Source organism: Urocampus carinirostris, chromosome 3, assembly GCF_059441175.1.
Source record: "Urocampus carinirostris isolate Australia breed hairy pipefish chromosome 3, RoL_Ucar_1.0, whole genome shotgun sequence".
Taxonomy (NCBI): domain Eukaryota; kingdom Metazoa; phylum Chordata; class Actinopteri; order Syngnathiformes; family Syngnathidae; genus Urocampus; species Urocampus carinirostris.
The window spans coordinates 48,732,856-48,748,490 of NC_142351.1; the positions used below are offsets into that span (position 1 = coordinate 48,732,856).

Consider the following 15,635-nt stretch of genomic DNA (forward strand, 5'->3'; position numbering starts at 1 on the left):
TGTTTCCTTCCAGACACCCGATAAGACTGCACACCCATTTCTGACAGTCCGACGGACGCTGCAGAGACAGGAAGAGGAGTCATGAATCCGCTGTCGGTTTTAGTGCCTCTTCTCAAACTTTACTTATGTGGAATCAAAGTTCTCATCTACCAGATGTTCAACAAATCTTTCACTCTGCCAGGTTAGCTCTTTTATTATTACTTTTTATCATTTTTTTTCTTTTGTTAATTTTCTTGGGTTTCTTAAAAAATGATATGTGTCTGTTTTAGTAGAAGATCATTTTACAAAATAAGAGTAGTCAAGTCAAGTCATTTTTGTTTGTATAGGCCTTAATCACAAAGAGTCTCAAAGGGCTGCACAGGTTATTGCACAGACTATTATTACACTATCCCCTGATCTGAAACCAAAATGAGGGCAAGGAAAAACTCAAAAACCTCAACATGAGTAAAATGAAGAAACCTTGAGAAGGGACCGCACATGTGGTAATCCCCCTTTCAGGATGACCAGGCTGCAATTGATGTTGCAATTACAAATAGTACAGAGATATTGTCAACAATATATTGTCAAAGATATGAGGGAGCAAGTCCATTTTGTATAATAACAAGAGAACCTTGAAATCACAATTTAGGCTAACAGGGAGCCAATGTAGGTTAGCTAAAATCGGCGTAATGTAATCGGACTTTCTTGTCCTAGTTAAAAGCCTCGCTGCAGCATTTTGTACCAGCTGAAGACTCTTGATTCTGGACTTCAGGAGACCGGAGAGCAGTGCATTATAGTAATTGAGACGGGAGGTAACAAACGCGTGAATTATAATTTCCGCATCCGACTGAGACAGCATAGGATGAATTTTAGCAATGTTGCGAAGATGGAAGAAAGCGGTTCTAGTAATTTTCTTCACGTGTGTTTGAAAGGACAGATCGGGGTTAAATATGACACCTAAATTTTTAACTGAGTCACTCTGTGTGATGTGACATATGTCAATGGTCACAGCAGTTTTTGAGAATAAGTCACGGCATTTAGATGGACCAAAAACTAACATTTCGGTCTTTTCAGACTTAAGACGCAAGAAATTGAGTGACATCCACTCTTTAATCTCAGTGAGGCAAGCCTCCAAATTTCCACAATTTAGTGTGGCAGATTCCTCCAACTGAAGATATAGTTGAGTGTCATCTGCGTACCAATGAAAACTGATATTATACTTGCGAATAATATCACCTAATGGAAGCATGTAAATGCTGAAAAGAAGGGTGTCAAGTACTGAACCCTGCAGTACATTATTTAACCCTGCTAACCCCATGTGACTTAATATTATTACTAGTTAAGCTAAAACAAAGTATTTCCTCACCAAAAATAGGACTTGTTTAGTAACCGTAACTTTTGATCAAATACGTGTAAAATAAAGGTTAAATCGGTAATAAAAACCTTTCGACCCTGAAAGAGTAAAATGGTTAAGGTAAAAACCAATTAGCTCCACACAAAAAAATAAATCAAAACTTTATCATATTGGGTATTTTATTCAATATTTCTATCGACGACAATCTAGACAATTCTAAAATACTTACTATATAACTGCATTAAATGTATTGAAAACGTTTAGTTTTCAAGATTTTGGCCGAAGTGCGTGTACTGAAACAAAATAATTTCTCTTAACCCTATTGCTTTCCTAATTTTAGAGGATTTATTTGTACTTTTTAATACAGCTTACATGGAATTGTGAATAAAAACAACATTTTATTTTTTTCTGACTACTTGAACCAATACAATTTAGAGTTAATGTGTAATATATATATATATATATATATATATATATATATATATATATGTATATATACACACACACACACACATCTCATTTATGGTTGCATACTGGTACCAAGCCTTGTTTTTTTTCTTATACCATTCTTATTTGTATACAATGCACTATGTTTTCCAAGAAGAACTCAACTTTTGTGTGTGGGTTATACACGAGGTTGCATTTATGTATTTGAGCAATGATTGATTTGTCGTTAAATATTGCCGACCACATTTTGCCCAACATTGGATGCAACGGGAATCAAGCCCTGATTGTGTGCGAGTGCCCAACTTCAATCACTCGGGTCTAGTAGTGTTTTTCAGTTTTTAGTGTTTTTCTTCTGTGTTTTTAACCACAAAAGTGGCGGGGTGTTTTGATGCAATGGCAACAGGAGAGTTAAAGTCAGTGGGGGAAAAATTGTTTTAAAGTTACTGTAAATTGTATTGAATATGATCGTAAAAATCACATTAAATCATACAGGTTAACAGGTGAGAGTATTTCATATTAGTGATTTTCATTTTTACTTTTTAATGTAAGATCGAAACAATGTCGATGTAGACATTTATTTTTCTTTGTCATCTTTCTTATTCTGTATGAATGACAATAAGGTAGATGTGGCAATGTTACGGGTACTCTTAATCTGTACTACTTTGAAGAAAATGGTAAAATGAACAATAATTGATTAGTCGTTATCCATTTAAGTAAAAGAAAACTACCTCATTGTCTGAGAAGTAAAAAGCTAAAAAAAAATGGTTTTAAAAGGGGAAACCATTAACTTATTTAAAGGGGCTGTACGAAATTTGGAACTTTGTTACTCTTTGCCGCCATCTGCTGGCATAAAGTCATAATTGTAGCCTCAGTCAGCTTAGTCATGATGCATATGCAAGTCCGTGATTTTTTTTTAGACGTTGTCGAACAAACTCCTTTTTTCTTCTTTCTGGGGGTTTGGGTTGGCGTTTGGATTCTATTAGAAGCAGGCCTTTTCTTACTTTCACCATTTTCATGCTACACTGACAAAAAAAACTGCGGGAACGAGCATGATGTCACTCTCCAGCTGTCGTCACAGCCCCACTCCTCGAACCTAATGTGGTTCGCCCCAAACACCTCTGATAAATGTAATAAAATACATAAAATGAAGGCAGATAGGTTCAGTGGGAATTAAGCATAAGGGCTCTTTTAACTTAGTAGGATATTGTTAACACCTACTTAATTGAGAAAATAAACTTTCATCTATTTAAGGACACCTCAAACGATGCACCCAACCTTTAACCTTAAAAAAATGTTAAGCTCACACACTTCTGTGCATATGTTGTGTTCCACTTCTCTCAAATGTGTGCAGAAAATCACATACGAAAATTACTACTGGGGTTTGTATTTTACAGTACTTTGCTTAAAGGTAGCCCAACATTGCCTTCAATGGAGAGTATCATATATCTGACAGCAAACGGTACAGTAATTTCATTTTCTATGGTAAAGGTTTAGTTGATTAGCTCATGTCTCTATTGAAAGCTGTGCATTGCTATCATGAAGGAGAAAATGTATGGAGTGAATATTACCAAAATACATTTCCGTAGTTAATGTCGTGAAATGATTTTTTAAAAAACCCAGATTGACAAATTATAACAATTAGAGGAAAATGTTTGTCAATCTCCTTGTGCCCTGGCATTGACTGGCATTACAATCAGGATGGTGTCAACTCCATCCTGCCTGAAATAAGCATGGATGGATTCCAACACTTTTGCAAAGTATATGAACACCCAAGAAAATGTGTTACAAATATCCTCGTATTTTTAGTATCCCCCAGTCTAAAACTCATGGTTGGTCGGTTGGTCATACTCTTCCCAAAATCCCCTCCTTCATAAAATCATCTATGTTTACTGAATGAGCTTTGTACTATCTTCTCAATTATGATAGCGTATCAGCAATGTGGTTTCAGTGGACTTTCCCAAGAAAGTATATCAGTCTAAAATATCTCCTTAATTGGGAATGTTATACAAGACATACTTTTTAACAAGGTCTGTTTCTTTCTCTTTTTTTTTTTTTTCATTAAATTTACCCAACAAAAATGAAGCCCAATTGTGTGGTGTAACATGTGATAATCACAAGGATGGATTTATGCAATGTCCCTGTATTTTTCCATAATCTGCACAACAATGTGAGATATTTAGTTGCAAGGGATTTAGCCCAATCCTGTTACATGGATCAAGTCTGTTGACTTAAAGGGACATAGTGTAATATCTAGCGCCTTCTAGTGATAATTAACTAAGTAGATTGAAAAAAAGCAAGTTTTTATGTAATAATAAGCAAAAATACACGATCTATCAAATAAATCTGCATTTTTTTAAATACTCCTAGGTTGAGAAAATGGCATTTACTTTGCATAACATGAGCCCCACCTAATAATCTTCAATCTTGCTGCAATGGGTAACCGAAAACCTCACAGAAGGCTGGGCAAAAAAATTAGAAGAATAAGGGTGAAGTTTGGTCACTTTGAGTTTCCATAGCTTGTATTCTTCTTTGTGCTTTTTGGCACTAGTTTTTGGTTTCACTACACAATACTGTGGCATCTAGTGGTGAAATAATACACACTGTCCCTTTATTCTTGATTCAGTAAAGGAAGCACTTTTTAAAGCGTTTTCATTTCGATACATTTAATGATCACGCAGGTGGTTCTGAAATAGCCTCACGTTTATTCTTTGCAAAACGGGAAGCCATTTTTTTTAATATATATACCACACTGTTATGAACAGTGTTATGAACAAGCAGAGCAGGTTTGTCACTTTTTGTCTTTGCAGACATCTCAAACATTTTGTCATTTGCCTTTTCACGTTCTTTGGTCATATTCTCCATCTCCTTTTTTTGCAGCCTTGCAGAAGCAAAATGGAAGGGTTGGCATTGTGACAGGTGGCACGAGAGGAATGGGTTATGAGACTGCAAGACATCTGGCAAAACTGGGCATGCATGTCATCATCGGTAGGAAACTATCTCTGCAGTTGGCGCTCAACATTCCTTTATGTTCATTTAACATTCACTTTTTAGCCCCTCAAGCCGTGATTTCAACTTTTCCATCCAAACCTGTACCTAGAACAAAACCCTTCTATGTACCCCCTAAATGAACCATTATTTTGTCAACATTGCTGGAATTTTTAGACCACCAATAACACTTTTTTTTCCTCCACTCGGTAGCTATTTATTAATGTTTTATTCCAACTTTGAAAACATGTTATTGACTGCCACGAGAAGGCACATAAGACCCTATTGTAAAGGTGGGATGCCCCAAAGTAGCGTTCTCTACTGCGCATGCCCCAAAAAGTTTCAGGAACGAGCAACTAAGTGAAGTAATTAGAAACTGGTAAAGTTGTTTGCATAAATTATTCGACTTGCATAGCCAGAGTGTTTTATAATTATGTTATGAAAAACAGATTAAAATATGTCAATGTAGACATAAATGTGGTTAACTAACTTAAGAGAAGGGCTTTTTTTACCCTCTAGATCGAAATAATTGTAGATGAATTCGGAAAAAAATAATCTTTACTATATTTTTAACGGCAACAAGAACATGTTTTTTCCCCATTGTATATACTACTAGTAGTACTGCTACTGTTGCTGCTGTTAATCATTATTATCATGATTATAATCATTTTTCAGAATTTTAGTAAAGCGCTATTTGGTTTCTAATAGCTCTTTTTTAACTCATCATTATTATTTCCAGCTGGGAATGAAAAAGAGGAAGGCTTAGCTGCTGCAAAGATGATTCAGGGAGAATGCAAAGAAGGAAAAGGTATTTGTTGTGTAATTGTCAAATCACTACGTCTGTTCAACACTTTTGTTCATTTAAAGCCAACCAACAACCTATGTATAATTTCCCTTGACCACAATTTGGAAATGTGTTTTACATGGACACTGGCAATATTATATTTGTATTGTATATTTTTTTGTTTACAAAATAATGTTTAATGACTAAGATTGAACTGATTTCCAGCGGAGTTTCTCTTCCTGGATTTGACTTCCCTGACTTCAGTGCGAAAATTTGTTGAAACTTTCAAGGGCAAAGGGCTTCCCCTGCATCTTCTGGTTAACAATGGTAAGTTGGAATTTATCTATAAAATGTTTTAATGCATTGTTTGGCACGCCATTCATTGTACATTCTTATTTTCTGTATTTGCATTATGTCAAATGTAGTGTATTTCATAAACTATAATATGTTCTTGAGTTTATACTACATTGTGATTGGGTGAAAGCAAAACATACACACCCACACACATGTATTTACACTACATATTCACACATGAAGTTTCAATGCGAAGTGATTTGAAAAAAATGAAAGACAAGAGTCCATAACATTCTCGTTTAGGGTTGTATAATAGTGCCACTGATGAGAAAATGTCAAGAATATTTTTTTTCGTCCATCAATGTGGAGATTTAAAAATGAATCTCAAAAAAGCCACACTTGCACTACCTGGGTGTAGGCTAATTACCTACTGTTTCCCTACAAACTGAGCCATGAGAGGGGACCCTAATTGTTGGACCACGAGACTAAAACACGGTAGTTTTAGCAGAAATGGTTAAGTCAAGTTATTGAAGAAACTGTTTCAACTAAGTATAAAAATATTTCCAAATTATCATAAGATAATTGACTACTTAACAGTGGTGAAAGCTACAAGCACAAAAACGGGAATGCAAAACTTCTGCTTTCTGTGTAATGTTTGAACTTTGGTTAATCTTGATGGGTTTTTACTAAGCCTTTGATGAGCTTTGAGGACAGAATAGATAAGACACCCAAATTTAAATGATTGAAGTCACATGGGCTAAATGTGTCCAACACATCTTTCATGTGGCCAGCTGGCAATGTTCCCTCCAAGCTGCGTGTGTGCGCAATTGCACACTGCCCAGAGCCAGCTCACAAAAATCAGGGCTCAAAAATCGCTATTTAAGAAGCGAATTAAGTCAAGTTACAGTGCATGAAGGTAAAAATACACGGGTTCCCCTAACGCTGTGTTCTCAATGCGGTATTTTGAAGTCAATGTCGAAGTAGAACGAAGTTGAGTAAAGTCAGTACAGTTTTTCGTGAACCGGCTTCTTTGGCTCGGCTCACTAAAAAGAACCGGCTCTTTCGGGTCCCAAACGGCTCTTCGGGTTGTTTTTGCTTCTTTAATCCCTACACGGCCAAATATTATGTAAAATTGTGCACAGAATGACTTAAAGGAAGGGGGGAAATGGAAAATAAAAAGAAAAAAGTACTAAAATGAAAAAGTAGTGAAAAGCTGAGAAAAAAAGAAAAAAAAGGAAGAGAAAATAGAAGGAAAAATTCAGAAAAAAAACATAAAAAAGAAAAGAAAGAAACAAAGGAAAAAAAATAGAGAACAAAAAGAAAAAAGTAACAGCTAGGAAAAAATAAACACAATGAGATTTTTTTTAAAGGAATTTAAAAAAATAGAAAAAAACGGAAAAAGAAGAAAAAGTTTGTGTTGCATTCAAATAATTTCCAATTATACCAAGTCAATCTTGTTGCCAACATTGTACTTCCACTAAAAAATGTGATTTAAATACAGTTGTGTATCGTGCAACCGACAAAATAAGCACCCAAAAATGTTAGTATTATGCGACCAAAGATACCAGGAAAAAAAAGAAATGGAAATCTTGTGTAAGAATTGATGTAAAAACAAATGACGTTTGTAGGCCATACAACCTTTGCAATAATACATTAGTCAATTCATTCAAAAGTGAAAGATAATTTTGCATTGCCAGAAACTCAGCAAAATGTAACTTGATGTCAAGTTTTGGACATGTTTGATAATGACTTAGTTGCCACACTTGGGATTGCTGTTGCTCACGGTTGTTTCAAGCGTTGCTCACCAACTTTGTGTGAACGCTCAGACCCGTGGAAAATTAGAGGGAACATTGCCAGCTAGACAATGCTGAGAGAAGAACAAGAATAAAAAGCTGCTGACTAACATTAATCAACCACAGAACATTGAGGAAACCCAACCCGATGTTATTTTACTTAAAATAAAAGTCAAAGTTGCGATGTTTAAAGTGATATAAAAAATACAAAATTGAAGAAAATATCACATGGGTGTCTTTGCAAATGTTTAAAGAACCTTTAGCTCCGTCCATGAAATCTAACAATAAAGTTACTATATTCAGGTAAACATTTACATTAAAAAAAAATCAAATACTTTTTAATCATTAAATTAATCATTGAAATTAGTGTTTTTATGCTAGTTTTGTATCTTTCCAGTCTGCATGAGTATCCTCGGGTAATTTCTCAATTTTCTTTTTCTTTTTTCTTTTTTTTACAAATACACAGTTGGTAACACTACAATGGATTACATCTTGGTGAAGGAAAAAAAACAACCAAATAATCGTTTTAGATTCATATCTTACATCCCTGAATCAAAATTTATTTGTGAGCCAAGACGCCAAGCCCTGCAGCTGGAGCACACTCTGTATGCCATTATGTTAGTAGTCCGGCCCTTGAGAGAGTAGTTTCTCTACCATGTGGCCACCAAATGAAAATTACTTTGACACCCCTGGTTTATGTGAAAACAGATAAAAGCACTTCGAAGTTGCAACTTATGAACAATATCGTCCTAAGACTGACAAGTTCTCGTTGTCAGATTTGTTTCTCTTGTCGAAATTTACTGTTATATCAGTTAATATTTAATATTTGAAAAATAAACTGATCTGTGAACTTCCTACAATTTTATTCTGACAATACTAGTTATATTTTTTCAAAGGGACAATGTCTATTTAGCGCCTTGTGGTGGTGGTTAAAATGAATCTAAGAAAAAATATTTAAACAGACAAAATAATTTGTTCTAAGATTGTTTTAAATATTTTTATTTTTAAGAAATTTGTCAAAATATCTTAAAATAAAAAATTATATCACAAATGTTTTTGAAACAAAGTCAGTTAAGAAAAATAATAATTAAAACTATGGTTTGTATTATTTTGCACCTAAAGGTGGGAAAAAAATGTATTTCATCCATTGAAAAAAATGTTGTTTTACACAGCAAGTAAAAATACATGAACAATGTGGAGTGGGGTTCCCTTAAAAAAGTTGAAAGTTAAATATTTTCTCAATTAAATATGTGTCAATAATACCAATGCTTGGTTCAAAGAGCCCCTGTGCTTTATTTCCCCCTGCGCCTTTTCTGCTTTTATTTTACCTTTAGCAAACCTGTTCAGGGCGTAAAATCTTTTTAGGTAGCAAAAATGGTGGGCAGTGGGAGTGATGGAGAGCGACGACATGCTCGTCCCCACGGGGCTTTATTAGTTCTATTTGTTAGTATAGCGTCAAAATGGTGAAAGTAAGAAGAGGCCTCTTCAAATACCGTCCAAATGCTAACCCAAACCCCACGAAAGGTGGAAAAAGCAAAGTTTATTCAAGCGTGTCTAGGAAATACATGTACTTGCATGAGCAGAGGCTGCCAATATGACACGAGCCAGTAGAGGGCGTCCTAGAGTGAAAATGTTTCACATTCTGTCTGGTTCCTTTAGCATTTGTTTTACTTAACAAAAACCTCACCCAAAGAGAGGTTACTTGATTGTCTGCCATCTTAGTGCTATGTTGTGTGTTTTGATCACTTTGAGTCTTCGTAGTTTGAATTCTTCATTGTGCTTTGTAGCACTCCTTTTTGGTTTCACTTCACTGTACAGCAACATCTTGTGGTCAAATAATACACATTGTCTCATTTTGAATGAGCAACCGTAATGAATAGTGCAACCAGTACTCTTTTTTGGTGAATATTTAATTTGATAAATATATTTAAAAGACAATTAATAAAAAGAGGTGTGAACCTGTTTATACCGTTGATATTTACATAAAAGATTTGCCTTTATGCGTTTAAACCCCCTCCACAAGCTAACAAATACATTTGTTTCTTCTATCTTAATAAGTTATTGTTTTGTGCAGCTGGGACCATGCTGGTTCCTGAAAGGCAAACAGAGGATGGCTTTGAATTTCACTTTTCTCTCAACTACCTGGGCCATTTCCTGCTCACCAACCTGCTGCTCGACATACTGAAAAGATCAGGACGTGCTGGCTGCTGCTCCCGAATCGTCAACATGTCCTCTGCGACTCACTATGCGGGGGTTATACACATGGACGATCTCAACAGGAGGTAAACCTCCCTGATTGGTTTGTCTTGTAAATTTAAAATTTTACCCTGAATATTGAATTCTGGTTTTTACTATATTTTTGGAATCTGATTCAAGCAGCAACATCAAAAATGCCAGTTTGTATCCATCTCAAGGGGGGGCTATTCTGCTGTCAATTTAAAATGAGACAGTTGCTGAAAGTTGGGTGTATCTTTGCAAGGTGAACCGTGATTGGCCATTACCTAAACCTTGAGCAACTGTTATTTTGTTTTAGTCAACAATTAAACAAAGCCCAAGAAACGGGTGAATGCAAACAAACTTAATCACCGGCTATTTCAGGGAATTTGTTTTGGCTTTTTGAGGACATTTATCCTCCAGCAAATAAGAGTGCGTGGCATTTTAAATTGAGCTGATCAGCAATGGAGCATTCCTGATTATTGGGATGGTTTCACACTTTTTCTGGTTGGCTGCTTTACAATCAGCAGAAGCAGAAAAAAAAGTCCAAAATGAACTATGTCAAATCCAGTTCTTAGATTAGTTAAAGGAGCTGTACAGATTTGGAAATGTTTTACTCGCACCTCAAGAGCTTCTGTTGCGCTTGTTCATGCATGTTCAAGTACATACATATTGACAGACTTGAGCTAGATTTAAAAAATAAGACAAAACCGGGACATGAGACAGGCCTCTGAGAGCACAAAAACGATGGCTTATGAGGGTTTTGTAAGGTTGGATTGCACAACCAAATTGAGTATTGATCTGATAAATTAGCAAATTTTAGATGAGTGGGTATGCCTTGCAACTAGCACAAAGCACGAGCATTTAATGGATAACTCAATTTAAAAAAAGTTGCTTGCTATTCTTGTTATGAAGTCACTTTTTGGTCATTTTTGCTCAGTGCTGCTGGTGCTTGTTTTAGCTAGTGCACATAGCAATGAACTATCTGGAGAATTTTTTTTACTGTTAAACTACTCAACTACCAATGTTGCCTTGATTGCTAACAGCTTGGTATTGTAATTTTTCTTATTTTATAGTACCTATTTTTTAAAATAGCTTTCATTTCAAGCAAATGTAGAGCAAATAATAAATCATCCATCACTCACCCTGTTCTCCCATTTCTCAATTCTTCTGTGTTCCGTACTTCTGAACAGATCTGCTTAAGGTGAGATCAAAACTAATGGGTGTGCTGGGATAAAAAACAATGGCTCTTTGAACTCAGTCGGGCGTTGTTAACACATACTTAATTAACCCTAATGCGTTAGGAATGGCACCACTAACCGTTGTTAGCCAATCAATTTTAACGCGGGGTCTCACTCGGTCCTGACCACCATTAAGAAAGGAGTATCACTCAATACAGTCGATACAACATTCTAATAACATTATATACTTCCATAACTATATATTCCCCTTGTAATTTGATTTGATGGCCACTCAGACACACCTGTTATCACATTTGATAACCTTGAAACACTATATAGGGGTTAAGAGAAAATAGTTAATTTTCAACTTTTTAAAGGACACCTCAAACGATGAACCACATTTAAAGGCTTAAAATAACATGTTATTGAATATTTTAGGGTTATCTTCAACCTTGAATATTGTTTTGTTATATTGATACTGTAAACATAAACGTTTTCGACAGAAACCCTGTAAAACTTTCCATTGAAAATGTTCATTGTTCTTACATTGGGGTGGTGCACCAGTGATGTTCAATAGTGCAAAGTCACGTTAAGTAACGCCTGGCATTTTTTTCCTTCTGTCCCAGGATAAGTTACAGCTCCCATGGTGCCTACGCTCAAAGCAAACTAGCTTTGGTTCTTTTCACTTACCACCTCCAAGAGCAGATGACAAGCCAAGATTTCTCTGTAATGGTCAACGCGGTGGATCCTGGGATGGTAGACACAGCACTTTACAACAATCTATGGAGCCTTGCACAGGCTCTCAAGAAACCATTTGCAAAGACTTTGTTCAGGGTAAGTCCAAACTTGTCAGTTTAACTATCGTTGTGTTAACAATTCGGGTAACATCCGAATTATGACCTAATTGACTTCCATTCACCTGTACTTATGACCACTGCCAACAAATGCTTTTTAAAAAATTCAATATCTGCCACCACAGCTCGTAAAACCCTGGCATCGCGGACGACAATTTTGGCAGCCAGGCATTATCCCAGAATTTCACTCTCACACTGCAATCTATCACTACACTCAGTGACTAGATAGTCTGCAGCAGATAGCGCCATTGGGATAGATTTTGACTAAGGTCCGATCTTGATTACCGGTTTGTCGATCCGATTACGGTTGTAATTCTGATGTTAATTGTATACTCATAATGGGGTTTGAAGACCTTTCTTAAGATAAGAGGTACTCCTTTCTTACTGATGAGTGAAAATATCTAGTTGTTTGATACGCAATTCTGATAACTATAATGTTATTACTGTGTCGATAGTGTATCATTTTTACCTTAGGGAATTTATTATTAGAAGTAGAGCTCAAACAGGCTCAGTGAACCACCAAAGCATTTTCCTGAAAAGATCATTTGTTTTTTTGCATATACTGACAGGGTATTTTTAAAATCATGTATTTAGCATTATTATTCAGAATAGGTCATGGAGGATTACACACTGATCGCGTCAACGATTTATTGCGCCAGTAAGAAAACTCACTAACAATACAAAACACTTTCTATAAATCTTTCGAATTGTTTAATGTGTTGTGTTTTTTTATTTAATTTCCTTGAAACTGGGAAAGCTAATTTCGCAATCACTAGCGACCCGGGTGCCCCCCCCCCCCCCCCCATATTTGGGGACCCCAGGCTTATACTGTTTACTATTGTAAATATTTTCAAGCTTTGATTATTTCAGTCATTTATATCTCTTTCACTTATGAAGTCCAAATTAATGCACTTCTTTATTATTCATTTATTTGTGTGTAATTATTTACTTCTTGATATAATCACATGACTTTGATCTATCCATTCATTCTGTGGTTATTCAGTCTTTACATTGGTTCAAGTGGTGTTTTTATTTTGCAGTTAGAAGACTTTGAATGTATCAGTAAAGTATTTTGTTTTGGTCATAGCCCGTCCTGCCAATAAGTGACGGTCAGAAAAATTGATAGTACATTAATGAAAGCATAAAGCCTTATTATGTAGATAGATAGATAGATAGATAGATACTTTATTCATCCCCGAAGGGAAATTCACATTTCCAGCAGCATCCCTGAGCTGAGAACAATACAATAATAAAGCAATGTACCTCACATTTCCCAGACTATTCTGTTTCTGTCAAATGAATTTTCAGCGGAACTGCTCAGTTTTAGCACATGTTTTACCCATCTCAACAGAGATGTTAAAAGAACGCGCGAAGGAAGAAGTCATTCCTCCTCAGAGCATACCGCCTTAAAATAAGAATTGATTATGTTGATCTTACCAGGGAAGCTAGCCACACTTACTGCCACTTCAAGAGTACCGAATCCTTTTTTCCACTAGATCATCAAGCAAGTAGAAGAACAATCATGACAAACAAATAGCTCGCAGGCTCTCTAAGTATGTTACAAAAAAAAAGCAAGTCTCTAGGTCATTTTTATTAAAAATGATTATTTTTAAAATAAATGCAAACCAAGTGCTCCCTCTGGCCTGGGAGAGGGCAGTAAAGGATATACTCTCAGCGTTTGTAGGTGCAGCCTAGTAGTTTGATATGAGTGAAGGTGCCACTTTTTAGTTTGTAGACCGTGGTGGGTTGGTTCAGGTTTAAAACTTAATTTATGCCACTGTTAAAATAAACCAGTTGTTAATGCATTTATTCCCATTGTTTTTAAATAAAAGTGTTATGCTTCGAGAAGATCGCCCCGTGATTATTTTATGTAGGATAGACTACTAAAGGATGCTTAATTATAAAGCATAATACTGAAAAAAATACGCTGAACGAACTAACTAAACATTTTAAGTTTACATTTATTTTTAGTCATCCAGCCCGCCCGAGAACAGAAAGTGTGGATCCAACACCAGAGCCAATCTGAATTCGACATCCCTGTATTAGAATGAAAACTAACTGACTGCACAAAACTTTTATTCAATCTTTCAAATTAATATTTGCACTTTTCTTTCCCCGCACTCAGACGCCAACAGAAGGTGCCTCAATAATCATGTATGCTGCCGCTGCTGCTGAGATGGAAGGTGTGGGTGGCTGCTATCTGTACAATGGCGAGAAGAGGCAATCAGCCAAAGACTCCTACGACTCCGAGCTTCAAGTAGAGTTGTGGAAAAAGAGTTGTCAGCTTTCTGGCCTGCATACAACCTAATCTACAAAGTAAATTAGGTCTCCCTGACCAATTGATCCAAATAAAAAAAAAAGGACTTTTTTTCTTGGCCACAGACAGGAAAGTTGTGCCAAGACAAAGGCTATTTATTACCCGCAGTATTTATACACAACTGTTTTTAGACTGGTACCATACCAAAATCTTGATTCCACACAAAAATGCCATTATCACATACAATTGCCTTTCCACTGCAAAATTCATTAGTATTTTGAAGAAATATCTTTCACTCCCAACAAATAATTTTTCTTTATGTTGCATTTATTTTCTGGTAGTTTATCCTCTAATTTTAGGGTCCTGATTGTTTAACCGCCACTAGAATGTAGCGATTTAATACAGAGTATCGGTACTTGATGCTCCCTAGTATTAACACATGATTACTTATCGAATACAATATTGTCTTTATTTATTTAATCATTTCAGCGACGAGAGATTTACTTAATGCACTTTCAACCGATGTCAAAACTTATGATTGACCTCTGTTCATAATCATAAATTGTCTATTGCCTTTGACAAATCCAAGATTTCACAATGTTTAAATAACTGATATGAGATCATCAGTATTTCACTGTATTTGCAGCACTTTTTTGTCACACTTTAGTTCGATGGTTTTCTTTTCTGATTTAAAACCTGTGCCTACCCTTGGCTTGCTGAAAGTTTGGGGCAAACAATTTTAGATACTGTGTTTTTGATCATCAGACTGGGACATTGAGGCTGCCCAATATGTGTTGGTTTTACAAAAATATCATTATTGACTGATAGTACAAAGTGTTTTGAGACCGTTTCATTGTCATCACCATCTGCCTTCATATTTTCTGTTCAATGTCGTGATCTTGTTTTTACAGGCCTTATAAAACACCATATTACTGTCAATAAAATTTACTTCACGGGACACTAGAATTGTCGTCTATTCAATCTATAAACGCACACATACAACTCCAACCATAGCCCAATACTTAATGATTGTTTTTTGTAGAAAATTTGTCGGACAGAGGATATTGTGTTCATTTAGCAGACACTGGTAAATCTGAGACAACCTCGTAAAGTACTTTTGCACACCTTTTACAATTTTTAAACCTTACTTTTTGCCTGTTTTGAGTTTCTAAAATACCCGCTTAATCATTTTGAGTGTAGGGGTTTATAATTTGGACAAAGGTGGAAATGTTTTTGTATTATTCAATAAGCAGTGTTCTCCAACCCTTTCTGCACGACAGACTGGTTTAATGTATGACAATATTTTCATATCTCGGATCTAGATGTCCATTAAGTGTGTTTGTACTTTTTCTTGATTAGTAATATTAATGTAATCATTTACAAAAAAATAATTAACGACAACAATAGTAATAATACTAATGATAGGCATTAATCAACTATAATCATGTGCTATATTTGTGTGTCCTCGTTACATTGCACCAACATCACATGCA

The 15,635-nt window shown here is 35.6% G+C and overlaps 1 protein-coding gene across 1 annotated transcript; it reads left to right on the plus strand.

Annotated features, from left to right (window-relative positions):
* The first annotated feature begins 14 nt into the window (after positions 1-14).
* dhrsx (dehydrogenase/reductase (SDR family) X-linked) lies at positions 15-15,100 on the plus strand. The gene is made up of 7 exons (XM_088330032.1): positions 15-181; positions 4,658-4,765; positions 5,505-5,573; positions 5,775-5,876; positions 9,711-9,918; positions 11,658-11,865; positions 14,011-15,100. Exons 1-7 carry the CDS (start codon positions 82-84, stop codon positions 14,191-14,193), a joined length of 978 nt encoding a protein of 325 aa, XP_088186158.1. The 5' UTR covers positions 15-81; the 3' UTR covers positions 14,194-15,100.
* The last annotated feature ends 535 nt before the right edge of the window (positions 15,101-15,635 follow it).

Excerpts from the sequence above, each read along its gene's own strand:
- dhrsx (XM_088330032.1), top strand. The coding sequence starts at position 82 with ATGAATCCGCTGTCGGTTTTAGTGCCTCTTCTCAAACTTTACTTATGT. Across the intron at positions 4,766-5,504 it reads GGGCATGCATGTCATCATCG|CTGGGAATGAAAAAGAGGAA; the intron begins GTAGGAAACTAT and ends TATTATTTCCAG. Across the intron at positions 5,574-5,774 it reads AGAATGCAAAGAAGGAAAAG|CGGAGTTTCTCTTCCTGGAT; the intron begins GTATTTGTTGTG and ends ACTGATTTCCAG.